Raw genomic sequence first — 20,404 nt, 5'->3', positions numbered from 1 at the left:
CATTCTGGGTGGAAAGAACAACAGCAGCAAAGACACAGATATAGGAAGTCATGAAGCAATCTCTTCAATAGTAGATTCATTTGGCTGGAATGTAAGGTTATATATAAGAAAGTGGGTAGGTTAGGGTCCCATTGTGGGAGACCTTGAATGTCTGGATGAGAACTTTGGAACATTCCTGTCAACAATGAGAAACTATTAAACATTTTGAAAAGGGGTGTTCAGGGATGAGCACATGATCTACGCCTGCCCAGTCAGAGTGAATCACAGGACTTTTGCTCAAAGTGCTGGGACATGGACTTGCTCTTTCTTAATGACATCGAACAAGGAAGTTTGCAGCCCCAGGAGCTACTGTCAGCCATAAGGACTGTTGGGACTATGGAGAGAGTTATCCAACACTGAGGAAGCAGAACAGAGAAAAAGATAGATTATGGTTACAGTGGGTGGTTTCCTCTGGCTCTTCCTAACTTTAGCATAGAAAAGAAATTTCGGTTTTGAGATTACATGAAGCGCACAATTGTCTCCCTCATTTACCACAAACAGGCTAGATCATTCTTACAAAGCTTATTATCCAACCTCCTCTGATGGGCCACCTTTAAAAGAAAGATTTTTGGTATCTTGTAGCATCATATTGAAAAACACAAGTAGCATATCATATCCGATATGTAATATTTGTCTATCAAATCCCCAATCATTCCAGTAGCATTGGGCACATTGTCTGAGCCTCCAAGTACAATAGGACATGGTTAAACCAGCTGGTCCGTTACCATGAAGATAATTATGTTCCCAGATTGGAAAGCACAGTTTCTCTCTGCTTTCCACACCACTTGGCCAGATCCACCTTCTAAATTCTGTTGCTTACAATACTCCATTTCTGGTACCAGTTCTATATATAGTCAAGATTTTTCTCGTCACAAATGAAGCAATCTCTCTTTGTTAAAAAAATTTTTTTATAGACAGACTGATGTTTTACGAAGATTAATCTGGCAATGTTATCATGTCAACATGGACTGACGGCATGGAAAGCTGTTAGGGGAGCTTATTTATACAAAGTGGGGTATTAAAACTCACAATAGCGGTAACAAAAGTGGAAGAGAAAGAATGAATGTGAGAGAAATTATAAAAGAATTCATAGCTTATGGGACTGTTTCTTAAAAAACAGATACATCGGGGCTTCCCTGGTGGCGCAGTGGTTCAGAGTCCGCCTGCCGATGCAGGGGACACGGGTTCGTGCCCCGGTCCGGGAAGATCCCACATGCTGTGGAGCGGCTGGGCCCGTGAGCCATGGCCGCTGGGCCTGCGCGTCCGGAGCCTGTGCTCCGCAACGGGAGAGGCCACAGCAGTGAGAGGCCCGCATACCGCAAAAAAAAAAAAAAAAAAAAAAAAAAAAACAGATACATCCTTAGGTCACTGGGAGGATGGAGATACCTTTAACTTGATCTATACCCTAAAGCAGCTTTTTAATCCTTTATCTTGTCCTGGCACTTTCCCCCATTCCTGCCATCCTGTTTTCATTCATCTCTACTTTCTTCTACCTCCAAAGATGATCTTCCTTCCTACTTCACTGGGAAAACATAAGCTTGAACCACCTTACTCTCCATATGCCCCCACTTCTACTTGTAACAGCTATGGCACCCATCTTTGCCTCTAGTCTCAGAGAAAAAGACGACTCCATGTCTCTGTCAACGATCCTGTTTCCCCTCTAGGAACTTGTTTTTATTAATTAGCCATTCAGGCAGAGGAAACATTTTGAATATACAGAAACTTCCCAATGTCAGCACTTGTACAGAGGATTTCTAAAGAGAAGATAGTTTGGAAGAGCCCATGCTTATTCCCTCTACCTTGAAAGTACCTTCTCCTCCTTCCCTTATTCTTCAAGATCCAGCTCAGGAAGCACATTACCTGATAACTCTAAGCGGTTAGGCACTTCTAACCATGTTCCTGCAGCACTTTGCCTGTTCCTCTGTAACTGAACACAGAATGTTTTCCTGCTGTGTAAGTGTTCTATCTGCCCACCTCTGCCACTAAAGACATAGGATAAAGGAATAGGATATAAATCGATTTCCTATTCCCTATGTATCATGTGGAAATTCACCACCTGTCAAATTGTCGAGAGACTGTTCGTAAGCTTTGTGGAAGCTAAATATCTATATCAGTCCGGATAGAATGTTGCTAAATGAGTAACAATGTCTCCACCACTGTGGGAATCATGTCAAGTTCAGGGTTTTGAATTACTGGGTTCAGAAAGCTTAAAGACTTTGCTTTTTCTGTTGCAGATTTATGTTGACGAAGCCCCTCTGCCATTTCCAGGATCCACACTTATTGCCCTCGCAGCAGCTGTACTGCTAGGGGGATTCCTTTTTATAGCATTTATGTTCCAAATACGTAACATCCACCCATGGGATACATGCAAAAAATTGATTAGGACAAACAATGTGAATTCAACAAATATTACTGCTAATTAGCTGGCTCATCGATTGAAAATCTGAATAGTGAACAAATGGTAATCATAATTTTCTCTTTATTTCCTAGTTTCATTAGACAACTCCTAGAAAAAAATATATTTAAATGTTAATGTAAAAACTCGCTAAAATACTATAGAATTACCGTTTTAACTCAAATTGCTATTTGTCAACATGTTTACCGTTCCATTCTCTTATTTTGAATACATGGAAAATTTCTTATGTCAACACTTATAATAGAGGATTTTACTTGGTTTTTAGAAAAATACAAAATGATAACCATCTCTGTGTGGAATGGGTTTTCTGTATTTTTCAGCTTTTGTTGACTGGAGCCCATTCTGGGCCTTGCCCTTTTCAGATTGGAATATGAGTAGAATGCAATCCTGCCAGGGAAAGTTGGGTGATAAAGGAGGCTCCTGTCCATGTGTGCTTTCAGAGCCTCATGGAAATTAAAGATGAAACCATTTGGGTTTCTTGAGGCAAATTCAAAACCAGACTGTAACACCTAAAGAGAATGAATTGTGGGGTTGGACAAACACGGGGTCTGGGTGAGGTTCTTATTTACAAAACTACATGCAACATGTAGAATTCCAAAAGATTCACCTCTGTGTACTCTCAGAGCACCTGTCCCCAGGTAGTCAGAAGATGGGCACTGCATTTGGAGATCAGAGAGTGACACCCTCCTGGAAAAGCTCAGGAGGAGCCGCAGACTGCTCTTGACAACATAGGGAGAGGCTAGGCATCCAGTCCAGGAGAGCCCAGCTCTGAGAACTGTAAACAGTGGCCGTACCTGTGTATCATGAAAGTTCTTTTGAGAGGCTAGTGGGCAAGGTAGATCCAACAGTTAGACTCCGGAGCCAGACGTCCCAGGTTTGCCACTTCCTAGATGTGTGACCTGAGCAAAGTATTTAATTTCTGTGTGCCTAAGTGTTTTCACCTGTAAAATGGGGATAATATTAATACTTACCTAATAGGGCTGTTGTGAGGGTCAAATGAATTAATACATGCAAAGTAATCAGAGCAGTGCCTGGCTCTGTGAATACTCTTAAGTGTTAGCGGTTGTTGTTAGGTTGTAAGTGATAGAAAGCCATTCTGTCTAATTATAATAAAAAGGGAAATTTATTGGAAGGATACTACAGAAAGCTAGAAAATCAAAGCAAAATCTGGACAATCAGTTCTTGTCCATGGGGAGGAATGAGAATCATTCTGGAGACCTAGGAAAACAGGAGTTTGTCAACACCTCAGAACATCACTTGGGCCAGGGCTCTAGAGATAAAACATGGCACAGAAGTTAAAATTGTAAGCTCCAGAGTCTAACAACCTGTGTTTCTTCTTTTAATAAACTTTTGTTTTAGAACAGTTTAAGATTCACCGAAAAGTTGTGAAGGTGGTACAGAGGGTTCTCGTATAACCCACACTCATTTGTCCCTAGTATTAATGTCTCACAGCCTGGTTTTTATCTAGCTCCATCACCTACTTGCTGTGTGATCTTGGGAAAGTTATTTAACCTGAGATTCTGTACTGTGGTCTATACACGTCATCTTTTGGCTATTTGAGCATGTAGATGCATGCCGTGTACACATCTGTCTTCCTGTGTGTTCAAAGATGCCCCTGCTAAGAGAATTCACTCTACATGTAACCACAAATTCATTCACCTCTTCCCCCAAAAGACACCATCCAAAGTCATATCTAATGATGGGGTCTAGAAGTAACGTCATAGAGCCACTGTTCTTGGGAGTCCAGAATCTCTAGGTGCCATCAATTTCTCTCCATTTCTGTTGAAAAGGAGGAAATGGTGATGATTATTATACTTTAGCAAAACTCAAGAAATGTGAATTATTTATGACCCTGTAACTAACGCTAAAGCTGGCATTAGCTTTATCTCTCCACCACACATTCCATGTGCTGCCCTGCCTCTGAAGAGCACCTCACCTGATTAGGATCCTTTGCCCAGAAGAATGAAATGTCTTCATTTGTGAAGGATCCGAGCCTTTGGTAAACCTGCCCTTTGGTAATCAGATATCTATTAGTTTCCATTGATCTTTATCCGGGGATATCCTTGGTAGTAGAAGTTTGTGGCCTTGAATCCACCTAATTGATCTTGGTCCTTAGTGTGTTATAGCATCTCTATTTTTCCTCAGTAAGGTTGATTATCCTCTGTTGTGCCTGTTTTCTTAATACACCAGGAACCAAAAATGGTTACACGGATGTCTTGGTTTCCAATTCAGTGGGATCATTATTGCTTTCACTGGTATTTCTACACTGGTTACATAGGCCACTTGATTATCAGAGCTCAAAGTTTAGAACACAAGAAAGCAAAACTTTTGGTAGGTTTATTAAGTGAAATCTAAAAATAACCGTTCACTCTCCACCCCTTATTTCCCAGATGAATGTGTTCTAGCTAGCAAACATCCCTGTATACTGGGGATTTCCAACATGGAACATATATTTCATCCAGCCAGAGAAATCGCAGTGTCCAAGAGACCACTGTGCATGAACGTTCAGTAGGCTTCCTTATATCATAAGACCACCTGTTTCTGGATGACAGAGTAACAGTAATGCAATGAATCCCCAAAACATCCACCCATTGCCTCACATCTTTTTGTGAAGTGAGCTGAGGATAGGGCCAGAGGCAAACTGTGAGGGATTAAACTGTTTAGAGTCCCAACGTGCTGAAAAGATTATTGTGTCTCCCTATGGGTAATAAAAATTTAAATGTTTGATTATAACACAGCACTTAAATATACGTGGAAATTAGAATAACTTCTTTCCAGATTTTCTGATTGGAAAATTCTGAATAGGGCTTCCCTGGTGATGCAGTGGTTAAGAATCCACCTGCCAATGCAGGGGACACAGGTTCGAGCCCTGGTCTGGGAAGATACTACATGCCACGGAGCAACTAAGCCTGTGCGCCACAACTACTGAGCCTGCGCTCTAGAGTCTGCAAGCCACAACTACTGAGCCCACATGCCACAACTATTGAAGCCCGCATGCCTCGAGCCCATGCTCTGCAACAAGAGAAGCCACCGCACTGAGAAGCCCACGCACCGCAATGAAGACCCAACGCAGCCAAAAAAAAAAGATTCTAGTTCCCTAAGTTCAGGGTTCCTTTCAGGTAATGCAACTCACCATATGTGCACGTGTCATCTGGTCCGCTTTGTGTTACCCTGGGGCTCAGGGTGCTGCGAAGATGCTAATACTCTGGCTACTGCTGTTGTTGAGAGTAATAAACAGTCCTTTGTTTTGCCTCAGGTGTCTTCTGTCCTCACCCAGCATTCCCAGAACTACCTCAGTCGTTAGCAAGTAGGATAAAAATCTCAGATCCTTCACAGTTCTTGGCACAAACAAGGCTTAAATTTGTTCACAGGTCTGCTGGGTCATGAGAGAAGAGTAACCAATTTGTACTGCAGCCTGAGTTGGGCTAGGTCCCACTCAAAGCTGTCCATCTTTGAACCAAAATTATTAGAGCAGGAATTCTAAATGGTATGCGGTATGTACGGCCTCACATTTCCAGGTATTGTTTGTCTTCGTGGTAGGGAATGCGTGGTGCTCTGGCCTGTTCTTTACTTTGGAATGGGAGATCCTCACAGGCTCCAGAATACTGAATTAATCCAAACTTTGCTACAGCATATTCTTATCAACTTTGATCTTCTATTTCATCACACATGAATCTTACCAAGATGTCTTAGGAAGTTGTTTCTTTATGCTCTTCAGGTCCTTGCAACATAATGTCTTATTGCATAATGAGGTGATCACCTTGCTCCCCACTAGACTGGGACACAGAGCCAGAGTGGCAGAATAGTAACAGTGTACTGCTACCCAGCCAGGGGAAGGCCTGTGCTTGACACGGAGCAATATGCCAGGGCCCTCAATGGTTGTCTCTGTACCATGATTACTGTGCCCACTCTGCTGTCCCTATAATGAGCACACAGGGCGTAGTCATCTTAGGCACCTCTCATTTCTATCAGTATCAGGGATCCGGTTTCCAACTGTGTCATCTTGAGAAAGTTATTTAATTCCTCTGTGTCTCAGTTTCTTTGCCAATATAATAGTTGTTACTTGCCTCATTTGATTGCTTGGGTTTTGAAGGAGTTAATATATGTAAAGTGCTTAGAACAGAGCCTTGCCCCTAGAAAGTGCCGTGGAAGTGTCAGCTATTATACAGGGAAGGTCAGGGAGCACATCTTAAAAGATTCAGATGCTTCTCTTTTCGATCTGCCCCCTAATGACAAGAAAGGGGAGAGAGACTTCTGGGTGCTGTCCGTCTTTGAACTCTTCTCTCTCTGCTGGGTCAGGTGCTCTCTGACCTTTCAATGTCACCTAGCGTGGTGCAGGTATTGGGCCAGATTTGCATTAATCAGTCCAGTCCCTTAGAACCCCAGCCAGCAGCCTTAGCTAGCATATCAAATACAGTATCACTGTGACAATGAATTGAGAGTGATCACATGTTATATTCTTCAATCTTTGGTCGAGCATATTAGTCAGTTTTTACAGCAGTATCAACCCTCAAATCTCAACTCTCAGTGGCTTGTGACAGTAAGCATCTGTTTCTTGCCCAGCGGTCTCTGGATTGGCTGTGCTGGTTCTGCACCCGCTAGGTCTGCCCCACATGTCTGTCATTCTGGAACACAGGCTAAAGAGCAGGGCCCACCAGGGCAGCTCTTCTAATGGCACAGGTCCAGACACAAGAGACCCAGCCAAACCATCTGAACTATATAAAGCCCGTGAGGGATGTACATCATGTCTGCTCATATTCCATTATGAGATCAAATCACATGGCCAAGCCCAACACCAGCAGGACAGGGTTGGTTACTACTCTCATTCTAGATGTCAAATATTAAGATCTCACTCTTACCTCATCGCTTTATCTATTGCTATGTAACCAACTCCACAATTTAGTGACTAAAAACAACAACCATTTTATTTGTTCAAGATGATAGCCTGGGCTGGACTTAGCTGGGTGATTCTGCTGGTCTTGCCAATGGTCCCTCTTGCACATCCTTCAGCTGGCACGTGGGCTCGTGGCTGGGCTCAGCTGGGCACCTGATTTATGAGCTTCTTTTAAAAATGTGAAAGAATCGGGCTTCCCTGGTGGCGCACTGGTTGAGAGTCCGCCTGCCGATGCAGGGGACACGGGTTCGTGCCCCGGTCCGGGAAGATTCCACATGCCGCGGAGCGAGCGGCTGGGCCCGTGAGCCATGGCCGCTGGGCCTGCGCGTCCGGAGCCTGTACTCCGCAACGGGAGAGGCCACAACAGTGAGAGGCCCGCGTACCGCCAAAAAAAAGAATGTGAAAGAATCAACAACAATGAATCAACAAGGTAAAACAGAAGCCCAATCTAAAAGAGGAAAAAAGAAAAAATAAAAGCCTTGGCTATGGGGGCGGAATTCGGTGGGGGTGGAACTTAGGCAGGGGCAAGGTTTAGGGTGGGGTGGGACCTAGGCAGGCGGGGGGGGGGACGTTTGCGCGTGGGGTGGGGCCTAGGCAGGGTGACGGTGACGTTCAAGCGTGGGGCGGGGCCTCTGCTTAGGACCTTCGCAGAAGGGGAGAGGCAGCATTTGGAAAGGAGGGCCTCTGGAATACGGAGTTCAGGAGTTTGGAGGTAAGGCCCTGGGTGAGGGTGTGTGGGTGGGGTTTAGGCCCATTGTGTTGGAGGGGGACTCTGAGTGTAGAGGTGGGGCCCTGGGTGGGGGCGTAGGGGCGGGGCGTGGGCTCTGCATGGCAGGAGGGAGGCTCCGAGGGCAGAGGATTAGGCCCGGGAGCCCAACAGTCTCCCTGGTGCCTAAGTGGACAGGGAAAGCACTGGCCCCGTTCCCTTCCTTTCCTTTGTGCCCCTCCCCCACCATCTCTCCCAGGTTCTCCCCCATCGCCACTGGACCCCTAACCATGGGTGGATCCTGCTGGGTGTAGGAACTCCTCCCCTCCCCCAGCCACCCCTCAGGGGTGCAGGTCCCGGAGGTCCGGCCTTTACTTTTGCTGCCCCTCCCCTCCCTCCCACTCCCTCAGGACCCACGTGGCTGGAGGGAGCCTAGGAGGGCAGAGGATCAGGCCCAGGATCTCAACAGGCTCCTGGGGGCCCAAGTGGGCAGCGGAAACCTGGCCACGCTCCCTTTTGATCCTCTGCCCTCCCGATGGTTCCCCAGTTTCCCCATTCGGGCGTGGGATCCCTTCCCCTCCCCCAGCCACCTCTCAGGGCCACCAGACCCGTCCCGCCTTCACTTCTCCTCCCCCTTCACTTCCCCTCACACCCCACGTCCTACCCGGTCACTGGGGGCTCCTCCTGCCCCCTTAGGTGTCGGTGGTCCCCCACTGGTGCCTGGTGGGTGCCCTAGTTGTGAGGAGACGTGAATCCCGCATCCTCCTAGTACGGCATCTTGACTCCGCCCCCAAAAAAGTAATTTCTTATACTTTGTGCTCAATGTAGTAACAAAGTGAAAAGGAGGTGTTATTGCAGCAGAGAGGAAGAAACAGTTCAGTGATGTTTGAATTGAATCTTGAAGGATGATAAAGGTTTTGAGAGATCAAAAACAGCAGAATGCAGTCAGAAGATAGTAACAAAGGAGTAGAAGAAAGAAATTCAGGGAAATGAACATTGAGCAGCCTCGTGTAGTACAGGAGAGCATGGTAGGATGTGTGCAAAATATTTGAGGCTGTGTATGGATTTGAATCTCTTAAGGGAACGCTTGTGCACTGTTGGTGGGAATGTACATTGTGCAGCCACTGTGGAAAATAGTATGGAGATTCCTCAAAAAACTAAAAATAGAACTACCGTACAATCCAGCACTTCTATTTCTGCTACTTATTTGAAGAAAATGAAAACACTAATTAGAAAAGATATATGTACTCCTATGTTCATTGGACCATTATTTACAATAGCCAAGATATGGAATCAACCTAAGCATCCATCAGTAGATGAATGGATGAAGAACATGTGATACACAGAGACACTGAAATACTAGTAAGCCATAAAAAAGAATGAAATCTTGTCATTTGTGACAACGTGGATGGATCTAGAGGGTATTATGCTAAATGAAATAAGTCAGAGAAAAACAAATACCATATGATTTCGCTTACATGTGGAATCTTAAAAAAAAAAAAAAAAAAGGGGCTTCCCTGGTGGTGCAGTGGTTGAGAGTCCGCCTGCCGATGCAGGGGATGCAGGTTCGTGCCCCGGTCCGGGAGGATCCCACATGCCGCGGAGCGGCTGGGCCCGTGAGCCGTGGCCGCTGGGCCTGCGCGTCCGGAGCCTCTGCTCCGCAACGGGAGAGGCCACAATACTGAGAGTCCCGCGTACCGGAAAAAAAAAAAAAAAAAATGAACAAAGAAAACAAAACAGAAACAGACTCATAGTTACAGAGAACAAACTAGTGGTTGCCAGAGAGGAGGGGCTGGAAGGCAGTGAACGAAATAGGTGAAGAGGATTAAGAGGTACAAACTTCCAGCTCTAAAATAAGTCATGGGGATGTAAAGTACAGCACAGGAAGTATAGTCAATAATATTGTAACAACTTTGTATGGTGACACATGGCAACTGGTCTTATTGCACTGATCACTTCATAATGTATAAAAATATAGAATCACTATGTTGTACACCTGAAACTAATTTAATGTGGTAAGTTAATATAACTCAATAAAAATTTTTGATTAAAAAAAGACATTATTTACTTTCAGTTTGCATGTCTGAAAAAAGATGCCAAATGATCTAAGGTTTTCTGACAATGAAAACAGAAATAGGAGCTGTCCCCTGCTCCTATTATAAATGTAAACAACCTTGTGAGGACGCTTCTATGCCTCTTTTTCTGCTTGTGTGTCGTCCCACCAGCCCAGCATAACTGAGCTGAATGGCTTTGAAAGGAGTGATTGTGGGAGCAAGGGAATAAATGAATGCAGGCTCTGTTCTCAATGATCTTGTACTTTTTCCATGTCAATAAAAAAAAAAATTGTACTCCAGCATCTGTTAGAATGCCGCTGTATCTTCCACCTTTCACTTGAGGTGGAAGGCCTTGACTTCAACATTTTTAGTAGGACCCATACATTTAAACCTCTTAATAAAGCGGCTGCTGTCCTACTCATCGAAAATATTCAAATTTGCCCTCAAACTGAAATCAGTTTTAACAAGTACTAATCACTCATTTGTGCATCCAGCACTAGTTTGGTATCTGCAGGGAAAACTGAAGAAGTCAGTCACAGTCATTGCCTTTGAGGAGTTTTTTAGTTCATTCCATATGCTAAACAGGGCTGTTCTCATGCATACTTTTTTTTTGGTTACACACGTCATTCCAGGTAAAAGATATAAGCATCACTGGAACACCTTTAAAACCATAGAGGAAGCGGGATCAGGGACCCACGGCTTGCGACCACATCTCTCCGCTGGTAACTCTCTGCTCCACGCTCGGTGACCATGGCTGTGCTGGCGGCCCTTCTGCGCTGTGGTGCCCGCAGGCGCAGCCCCCTGCTTCGGAGGTGGATGCAGGAAATAAGATATGTGGAACGAAGTTATGATCAAAACCCACTTTGAATGAAGTGGTCGTAGTAAGTGCTACAAGAACACCCGTTGGGTCCTTTCTAGGCAGGCTTTCCTCTCTGCCAGCCACTGAGCTTGGTTCCATTGCAATTCAGGGAGCCATTGAAAAGGCAGGGTTTCCAAAAGAAGCAGTGAAAGAAGCATACATGGCTAATGTTCTACAAGGAGGTGGAGGACAAGCCCCTACAAGGCAAGCAGTACTGGGTGCAGGCTTACTTATTTCTACTCCATGTACCACTGTAAACTAAAGTTTGTGTCTCAGGAATGAAAGCTATCATGATGGCCTCTCAGAATCTTATGTGTGGACATCAGGATGTGACGGTGGCAGGTGGGATGGAGAGCATGTCCAATGTTCCCCACGTAATGAACAGAGGAGCAGCACCATATAGTGGGGTGAAGCTTGAAGATTTGATTGTAAAAGATGGGCTAACTGATGTCTACAATAAAATTCGTATGGGCAACTGTGCTGAAAATACTGCAAAGACGCTGAATATTGCACGAGATGAACAGCATACTTATGCTGTTAACTCCTATACCAGAAGCAAAGCAGCATGAGAAGCTGGAAAATTTGGAAGTGAAGTTGTTCCTGTCACAATTACAGTAAAAGGTAAACCAGATGTAGTGGTGAAAGAAGATGAAGAATATAAACATGTTGACTTCAGCAGAGTTCCAAAGCTGAAGACGGGTTTCCAAAAAGAGAATGGTACAGTAACAGCTCCCAATGCCAGCACACTGAATGATGGAGCAGCTGCTGTGGTGTTGATGACTGCAGATGCAACGAGAGGCTCAATGTTAAACCACTGGCAAGAATAGCAGCATTTGCTGATGCTGCTGTAGAACCTATTGATTTTCCAGTTGCACCTGCATGCTGCACCTGAGATGCAGGTGCATCTTACAAGATGCAGGATTGAAAGAAAGGTACTACAGTGTGGGAAATAAGCGAAGCCTTTAGTGTAGTCATACTAGCAAACATTAAAATGCTAGAGATTGATCCCCCAAAAGTGAATAGCAGTGGAGGAGCTGTTTCTATCGGACATCCAGTTGGGATGTGTGGAGCCAGGATTGTCGTCCATTGGCTCATGCCTTGAAGCAAGGAGAATGTGGTCTTGCCAGTATTTGCAGCGGAGGAGGAGGTGCTTCTGCCTTGCTGATCCAAAAGCGGTAGACAACTTGCGTTGTCTAAGGCAACAACCCTATGTAGCCAGAAAGGCCTGCTGTAATCAGGGTGACTGATTACCCTGGGTCAGCTTGTATGAAAATAATCTGTTTCACTTTTTATTATTTTCAACTCTCTTTAAAAAATAAGATAAAAAGATCAAATCCCAAAACCTGTTGAGATTACAAAATAATTTTTTCTTCTACTTTACAGTTGTTATAATCTTGAACACATTTTTGTCATAAAGCTATACTTTTAAAATACCATTGTGCAATATTAGTGACTTATAAGTAGCTAGAAGCTTCCGTTTAGAGAATAAATCTTAATTTACATTTTAAAAAAAACCATAGGGAAGATAGATAAGTACTTAGTATTTAGAGACACTTAAATTTTTAGCATAATGGTAAAACTTTAGGGTCATAACAGTAATGACATTAAGGCCCTTTGTTTTGATGATAGCTAACCTTATCCAGTTTGTGGCAACCAGCACTCTCCTTTCTAGAGTGGCAAAACATTTTTCCCTCTCTTCAATTCAGGACCTAGTGAATACATTAGTGTATTTAGTAGAGAGCTAGTGGTCCTCAGGATCTCAGTATTTACAATGAGGGAAGCCTCCTCTCTGACCTTGGGGAGGTCACTAGTTAATTATGCTGACTGTAGTCTCTTGGGCATGTTGGAGAAAAGGTGTATTTTTCTAATGGAAAAGTTCTTTTCCGGCAGAGGAAAAATTATGACCAGTCTTTCTGTCTTGTAGACTTGCAAATTGACCGCACTTGAACCCTTCTTGTGTTCCTTGACTGCTAACACACTGTTGAGACTGGCTAGCTAATATTTTATTCTGGATCTTCACAACTATAAATGTAAGTGAAATGAACCTATTATTTTCTTTTCTGGTACTATCTGTGTCTAGTTTTGGCATAAAAGCAGTTCAGTCATAAAATGAGTTTGGCAGTTTTCCCTCTTTTATGGAAGTGTTCATTTAAGGTATGGATTATCTGTTCCATTAAGATTTTATAAGCCCACCAATAAAATATCGATGGTAGGCCTCGCTAGGCTTCACTTTTCTTTCTACTTTATACAACTTCCTGGATTGATTTATTTTTAATTTTACTAAGTACTATTTTCTTAATCCCCGTTTTCTACTGCAGTGCCTTCTAGGAACGTTTCTTCTCTTGATCCCCTAGCTGACTGCTTTCTTCTTCAGCTATCAGTTTGATCATTTATTCCCATTATATTGACTTTCTTGATTTGATATTATTCACTTATTTGACAAATATTTATTGAATGTCAGACACTGTTCTGGACACTAATCTGTATAGACCTTTATAAGGACTCCAATAGATCTTTTTCCCTCAGTGACAGTAGTGACCTTTTGTCCCTTGGTTGAGCCCCTGTTTTATATTAGAACAGATATGTTTATTTGTAGTACTTCTGTCTTTAATTTTATTTTTATTCCATACTAAAAATACTTCTCTTTTTCCCTAATACAGAAATACCTATTTCAGGGTTGAAGTGCTCATTTTCTTTCATTTACTCGGAGTTTAGAAATAGCATATACATCATGAAGCAACAAAACTTCGGGATTCTGATAGTTTTAATTTTGTAAAATAATTTTCCTTTTGTTTTTTTTCCTAACTTGAGAGTGTTGATAACTACTTATTCACATATATCCATTCATTCGTTTAGTGATTCTCAATTTGTTTATTTAGCATGTTCTGTGTACCAGGCCACGTGCTGGCTGTTAGGGCTATAAAGATGCTGGAAGCGTGTTCTCTTCCCTTATAGAACCTGGAATCTACTGTGAGGGAAAAACATATAAGTTTAACCAAAATATTCAGATATGATGCCATCATAAGGAAATTGAATAAGTTAAAAGGAAAGGAAGATTTCAAGTCAATAAAATTAGCCAGGAGTTTAGGTAAGGGAAAGGCCTTGCCCTGTCTATACTTACCAGGGAATGGTGTGCATATGAGCTGGGTCTTGAATATGAAGAAGGAAGGGTATTGACACACGGGAAGAGTAAGTTATTGTCATTGTTTTTGCTTTCTCTCTATGGTATTTTTTTCCAGATAATGGTTAGATTTTGAATAATGTTTGGGCACTGCTAACCTTCCTAGAAATAAAAAGACAAATGGAGTTAGAAGCCCTCCCATTCATAGCAATGCTGACCATCATCATGGCTCTCTAGGTCACTTTTTATCAAAATATGTCCTTTCCCCACCCACTTTATACAGAACAAAAGAGTAAAGTGAAAACTGATTTATTTACTTTTAATATTGTCTATAACAGGTGCTATTAAGATTATAAGCCCTTTTATGATGTGTCCTTTGTTAAAGAAAACCAATAGGAAAAGAAAAAAAGAAAACCAATAGGAACCCTCCTACACTGGGTGGGAATGTAAATTGGTGCGGCCACTATGGAGAACAGTATGGAGATTCCTTAAAAAACTAAAAATACAGCTACCATATGATCCTGCAATCCCACTCCTGGGCATATATCTGGAGAAAACCATAATTTGAAAAGGTACATGCAGCCTAGTGTTCATTGCAGAACCATTTACAATAGGCAAGAAGACATGGAAGCAACCTAAATATCCATCAACAGATGAATGGATAAAATAGTTGTGGGATGTATACATACCATGGAATATTACTCAGCCATAAAAGAGAATGAAATAATGCCATTTGCAGCAACATGGATGGACCTAGAGATTATCGTAGTAAGTGAAGTAAGTGAGACAGAGACAGACAAATACCATATGATGTCACCTGTTTGTGGAATCTAAAAAAAATGATACAAATGACAATTTGGGATCCACCCAAAAAAAATTAGTTTCAGAAGGATACTGTCTGGTTTCCAAAGATTTTTTAATGTGAGAAAATCAGAAGAAAAGAAAAAATAGAGTAACTCTCTGAATGTATGCTTAATCCAAGGTTAAAAATCAGAGGCTCTGTAACAATGGACGATCATTCAGCCCTTTAGAGAAATGCCTCTTATTTTTATAAGAATTGGGCAGCAGGCTGATGGCACCCTTGCTCAAAGGCCCTGGAATGGAGCTATGTTAGGCCAATGATCACACAGTGAGAGAATCCTCATTGGTCCAACTATCTCTGATGTAGAAAGCCATCCCCTGTCCCCCACCGGACCCTGAGAGGTGAGTTAAGCCAGTGCTTGTGCACTGGGCAAGAGTTTCCTCAGAAAATAATACTTAACCTATGAGCAAATTTTTAAAATTTGTTTTGAGGAGTATAATTAATCTTTCCACAACACGAGAAATCAACTATACTTCAATAAAATAAATTTAAAAAAATAATCTCTCAAATGCTGAAGGAAATGATAGTTGTTTACAAAGTTTATTTAGTTCTGAAGGAGCAACAGGGAACAGAACACTTTGGGTATAAGGTGTTTGACTTGTCAGACTTTTTTTCAGAATGAAAGACAGTGTGGCACAGGAGAGTGATCTGGACTCTGCCGTTTGAGGCAATAATTGTTTGGAGTTACTGGAGTGCTGAGGTGTACAGGATCTTAGCATTAAAATGTAACAAGAAATTGGTAAAGATCGAAAACATAATAATACCTAGTGTTAATGAGAACGGCTGTCTGAGTCTAACTTGGTAGAATCTTACAGGAAGGTAAGTTGGCAATATATTCATACTGTTTGTCTCAGCAGTTCCACTTCAATGAATTTATCCTAATGAAACAACATTAACTAAACACTAAGAATGAGGTAGAAGCAGGGCTGATATTCAGCCACTGGTAGTATAGGATCGCCAATCACCATGACCATCTATTAAATCAGAAGAGTTGCGGCTTGTAAACATCCACTTTTCTTATACCAATGCCTATGAGCCAAACGTCAGCCTCTATTAGAGGGTGTTCACTGCAGGACTGTTTATAATAGTAATCAGTTAGAAACTGATAAATAATAAATGTACAGTAGGAAATTGGTTAGATTTGCTTTGATATGTGCATATGGTAGAATGCAACAAAGTCAGGTTTTGTTTGTTTTTTGTTTGTTTGGTTTTGGTTTTTTTTTGTTTTTGCGGTATGCGGACCTCTCACTGTTGTGGCCTCTCCCGTTGCGGAGCACAGGCTCCGGACGCGCAAGCTCAGCGGCCATGGCTCACGGGCCTAGCCGCTCTGCGGCATGTGGGATCTTCCTGGACCGGGTCCTGAACCTTTGTCCCCTGCATTGGCAGGTGGACTTTCAACCACTGCGCCACCAGGGAAGCCCCAAAGTCAGGTTTTTAAGGAAAATAAATCACATCATAAACTCATTTAATACAGAGTTAAGGAAATAAAAAAATTATAAAACAATACATACTATAGACTCAAATATGCAATACAATCCAACTTTTATTTAAGACATAAAAATTGAGAATATAGACCACAAAATTAATAGTGGTTATACTCTGGGTAAGAGGATACTAGCTGTTTTTACATAAATTTTACAATGAATTTGTATTAATTTTATAAAAGGCAAATATATTTAGCCATATTATGAAAAGATACTTTTCATATTTTGTGTTTTTCTCTAAGTAATCAGCCTTTGTTTGGAGACAAGTCTGTTGCTCCCAACTAGTGGATAGTAATTCATACTATAAGTGTGCATTGACCACATTTCAGGTATCCATTTCCCTAATGATAAAACCTAGATTTCCTCCAACTTCCCCAAGCATAAACACCACCATAAGAGCACCTCAGTATGTGCCATCCTAAGGGCATGATTGGAGGGCCATCACATATAGCCCTTGAAGTGGATTTGCTGGGTCAAAGAGAATTCACATTCTTAATGTCACTAAGGACCTCCAGATGATTATTTTAGAATGACCTTACCAGTTTATACTTTCGTCAAAACTGCAAGAGTTCCCATATGCCCCATCTTCTCCAACACTTAGTAGCAGACATCTTTTTTATTTTTGCCATTCTGATGGGTGTAACATGGGTCTATAGTTTTAAAATATATCTCCCTGATTACTAGTAAGTTTGAGAACCTCTTCATATAGTCGTTAGCTGTTCAGGCTTCCCTCTCTATTTATTGCCTGTTCATATACTTTGCCCAATTTTCTGTTGAGTATCATCTTTTTCTCAGTGATTTGCTTGAGCCCCTTAAATATTGAGTGTTTCACTGTTTTGATCATAATCAACAGTAAGAAGTATATGTTACATCACAACCAACACACATTATATATAATATATAATACATTAATATATTAATATATAAGATGTATAGTTATAATCTTATAAGTATACATATATACTTATGTACATACATATATACATATATGAGTATACATGTTATATATCAATATATTATTAATTAGAGTATATATTGATTATATCAGTAATATATAATTATGTGTCTATTAAGTCTATATAATTAAATATATTATTAATTATTAATATGTATTAATGTACTATATATGTAAATATATATATTCCCAACAAAAACACACTATTGTATATATGTATGTATGTATTGTATATATTTTTAATTTTACATTTTCATTTACATGATGTAAACAAAAGGCTGATGAGTATTTTCTCCTAATACTTGTTATGCACTCTGATATTTTCTATTCTTTCCTACTTTATTTTTTTAAATTATGCTTGCAATTCTCTAAGTTGAATTTATCACTCAGTAATGGTCTACAAATCATAATCTAAAATCAATCGTGCTTGATATAATCCCTGGTCAGTTATAGATTTGCAAACATCTCCTGGTTTGTCATGTTTCTGTTAATTTTGCCAAATGGGTACGTTGTTTATCAGAAATTTTTAATTTTGATGCAGTCAAATTTATTCATTATTTGAGTCTTGGTTAGGAACTTTCCCCCCACTTCTAGTTCACATGGATATTCTCCTACATTTTCTTCAATTAGATTTATAAATTTACCTTTTGAATTGAGGTCTTCAGTCTGAGACCCACCCTTTTTAATATTTATTTCATATCAGTTAAAGATTCAACTTTATTTTCTTTACTTTTCTCCATGGAGTGAGCTAATTTGCCCACTACCATCGAATAAAACAATTTTTTTTGCCATTCCTTGGTGGTACCTTATTATCATATATCAAATTTACACATAACAGAGATTGATTTCTGTTTCTTGGTCCATTTGATTTTGCCCTACTACTCTATTGTCTGTTCACTTTTAGTGTGATTTATATCAAAGACAGAAGTCAGTCAAGTAAGGAGATAGGTTATTTTCAGGCAATAGGGGGAGCATCGAAGATCCAAAGATCAGAATGTTTCTGCAGGGTGATTCTGCCTTAGACTTTTGTGGGGAGGAGTAAACAAGTTGCAGAAGGGGTGATTTATACTTGGGGTTGTTTTTCCAGCAGAAGTCTCAGTCAGTTGTGTGAAGAGGAAATGGTTTTCTCTGTGGTTAGCTAGTTTCAGGGGACAAACAATTTTAATCTTAGCAAATCAATCATGAGACAGAGAATGGGAAATTGGAGGGTCAGTATCTGGCCTCATCAGCAGATTCAGGCAAAAGGGGAAAGGTCTGTATCTGGCCTTGTCAGTGTCCCGTCTTGGTCCATACAAACATCATCTGTCTTAGAACAATCTCAGTAATTTCCATGGGTTTTGGTCAAGGCTAAGTGAAATTGTCCATGGGGTCAGTAGTTTCTTGTTGGCTCTCCCCTTGGAGCACCAGCGTAATCATCTGTTGAGCTCTGATGGTGGCCTGAAGCTGAGAAAGTGTTCTGGAGAAAAAGCACTTAATTAGGATACTTATAAAAGAAAGCAGAAAATCGATCATTAGAGGCTATGATAAGGAGTAAAACCAAGACCTAAGGCCATCGAGAACCAGTCTAGTGGATTCCAGGAAATTGGTGTGGAGATCCTTCAAGGATGGGGTTAGGATTGTGGAGGCAATGCAGTGAATTCTTTGGTTAGCATCTCACATGTTCTTGCTTATGATGTAGAGGTCAGAGAGGTTTTGGGGAGCAAACGTGAAACAAGTGGGGACCCTGCATGTCTGTGGATAAATGAGGAATAGAGAAGGAAATGGTAAGGAGGCCAGAAATGGAAAGGAATAGAGGAGACATGGCTCAGGAAATTCTGAAACTAATGGACAATAGAAAAATTAAAGAATGATGAGAAGGATACAAAGGAGGAACATGGAGAGCACTGCATAGGGGAATCCCAGGCAGTTGTGTTCCAGCATTTTGGGTGGAAGCTGACCCCATTGTGGTGCCATCTGCTTGTTCCAAAATTCATGAGAAAGCATTTTGTCTCATGTCATCATCTGCTTCTGGGAGCTCTCAAAGAGCCTCAGTTTAAGGTCTGCTGCTAGGGTGAATCTCCCTAACTTCAAAATGAGACTTGTATTGTTAAAATATTAAAACACGAAAGGTTGTATTCCTTATACTTTTGCAGCAGTACAACTGGTTAGGAAGACAGTATAAGGTTCCTTCTGCCTGGGTTCAAGGTTTTTTTTTTTTTTTTCTGTGGTACGCGGGCCTCTCACTGCTGTGACCTCTCCCGTTGCGGAGCACAGGCTCCGGACGCACAGGCTCAGCAGCCATGGCTCACGGGCCCAGCTGCTCCACGGCACGTGGGATCCTCCCGGACCGGGGCACGAACCTGTGTCCCCTGCATCAGCAGGCGGACTCCCAACCACTGCGCCACCAGGGAAGCCCAAGATTGGTCTTTTGATGGTATTTTTTTCCAGAAGACCAGGTCTTCAACATGAAGATCATGTAAGGGCTGAAGTGGGAGGTCTGGGGGAAAGGTACACTTGAACTATCAGTAATAAATATAAGTGTATTGAATGAGACCTTGGCAGTATTTAAGAGTACCAGTCTGGATCATATTTGAACCTCCTGTGGTCCAACAAGAGTAAGAAATCTTCATGGGCCTGCCAGTAATTATTTCATAAAGGGATAATCAATGTTGAGAGGAAAGTGAGAAAGTATTATCAGGGTTAATGGCAAGACTTCGGGTCACGTTAGCTTGAGTTCCTCAGCATTTTACTGACTTGAGTGTTCCGTTGGCTCATTCTTTTTTCTTTTGCGGATTAAGGATGGTAAGGACACTGCCGTTTTTGTGGGAGTGGAAGTACGTAGCAATGTGGTGAGTTCCTCTGTCGCTAGAGAGGAAAAGAGGGATTCCCCAGGTGGGAAAAATTCTAGCAACAATTTAGCTCAAGCTGTGGCAGTAGCCTATTTGCAGGGCAAAGCTTCCAAGCATTATTTTTAGAATGCAGACTATGGTTAGAACATATTTGTACCCGTGAGACCATGGGAGTTTGACAAAATC

General features: G+C 41.7%; 1 protein-coding gene and 1 pseudogene across 1 annotated transcript in view; both read left to right on the top strand.

Annotated features, from left to right (window-relative positions):
- The window catches only part of CATSPERB (cation channel sperm associated auxiliary subunit beta), a 128,694-nt gene extending 126,232 nt beyond the window's left edge, over positions 1-2,462 (top strand). The window contains exon 26 of the mRNA XM_032621755.1: positions 2,274-2,462. Coding sequence (XP_032477646.1) covers positions 2,274-2,462 — 189 coding nt within the window. The remainder of the gene's footprint in view (positions 1-2,273) is intronic.
- An 8,397-nt stretch (positions 2,463-10,859) lies between these two features.
- On the top strand, positions 10,860-12,147 carry LOC116748655 (annotated as a pseudogene).
- The last annotated feature ends 8,257 nt before the right edge of the window (positions 12,148-20,404 follow it).

The sequence above is a fragment of the Phocoena sinus genome, chromosome 2, assembly GCF_008692025.1.
Source record: "Phocoena sinus isolate mPhoSin1 chromosome 2, mPhoSin1.pri, whole genome shotgun sequence".
NCBI lineage: Eukaryota > Metazoa > Chordata > Mammalia > Artiodactyla > Phocoenidae > Phocoena > Phocoena sinus.
This window is presented reverse-complemented; position numbering and strand designations above follow the sequence as displayed.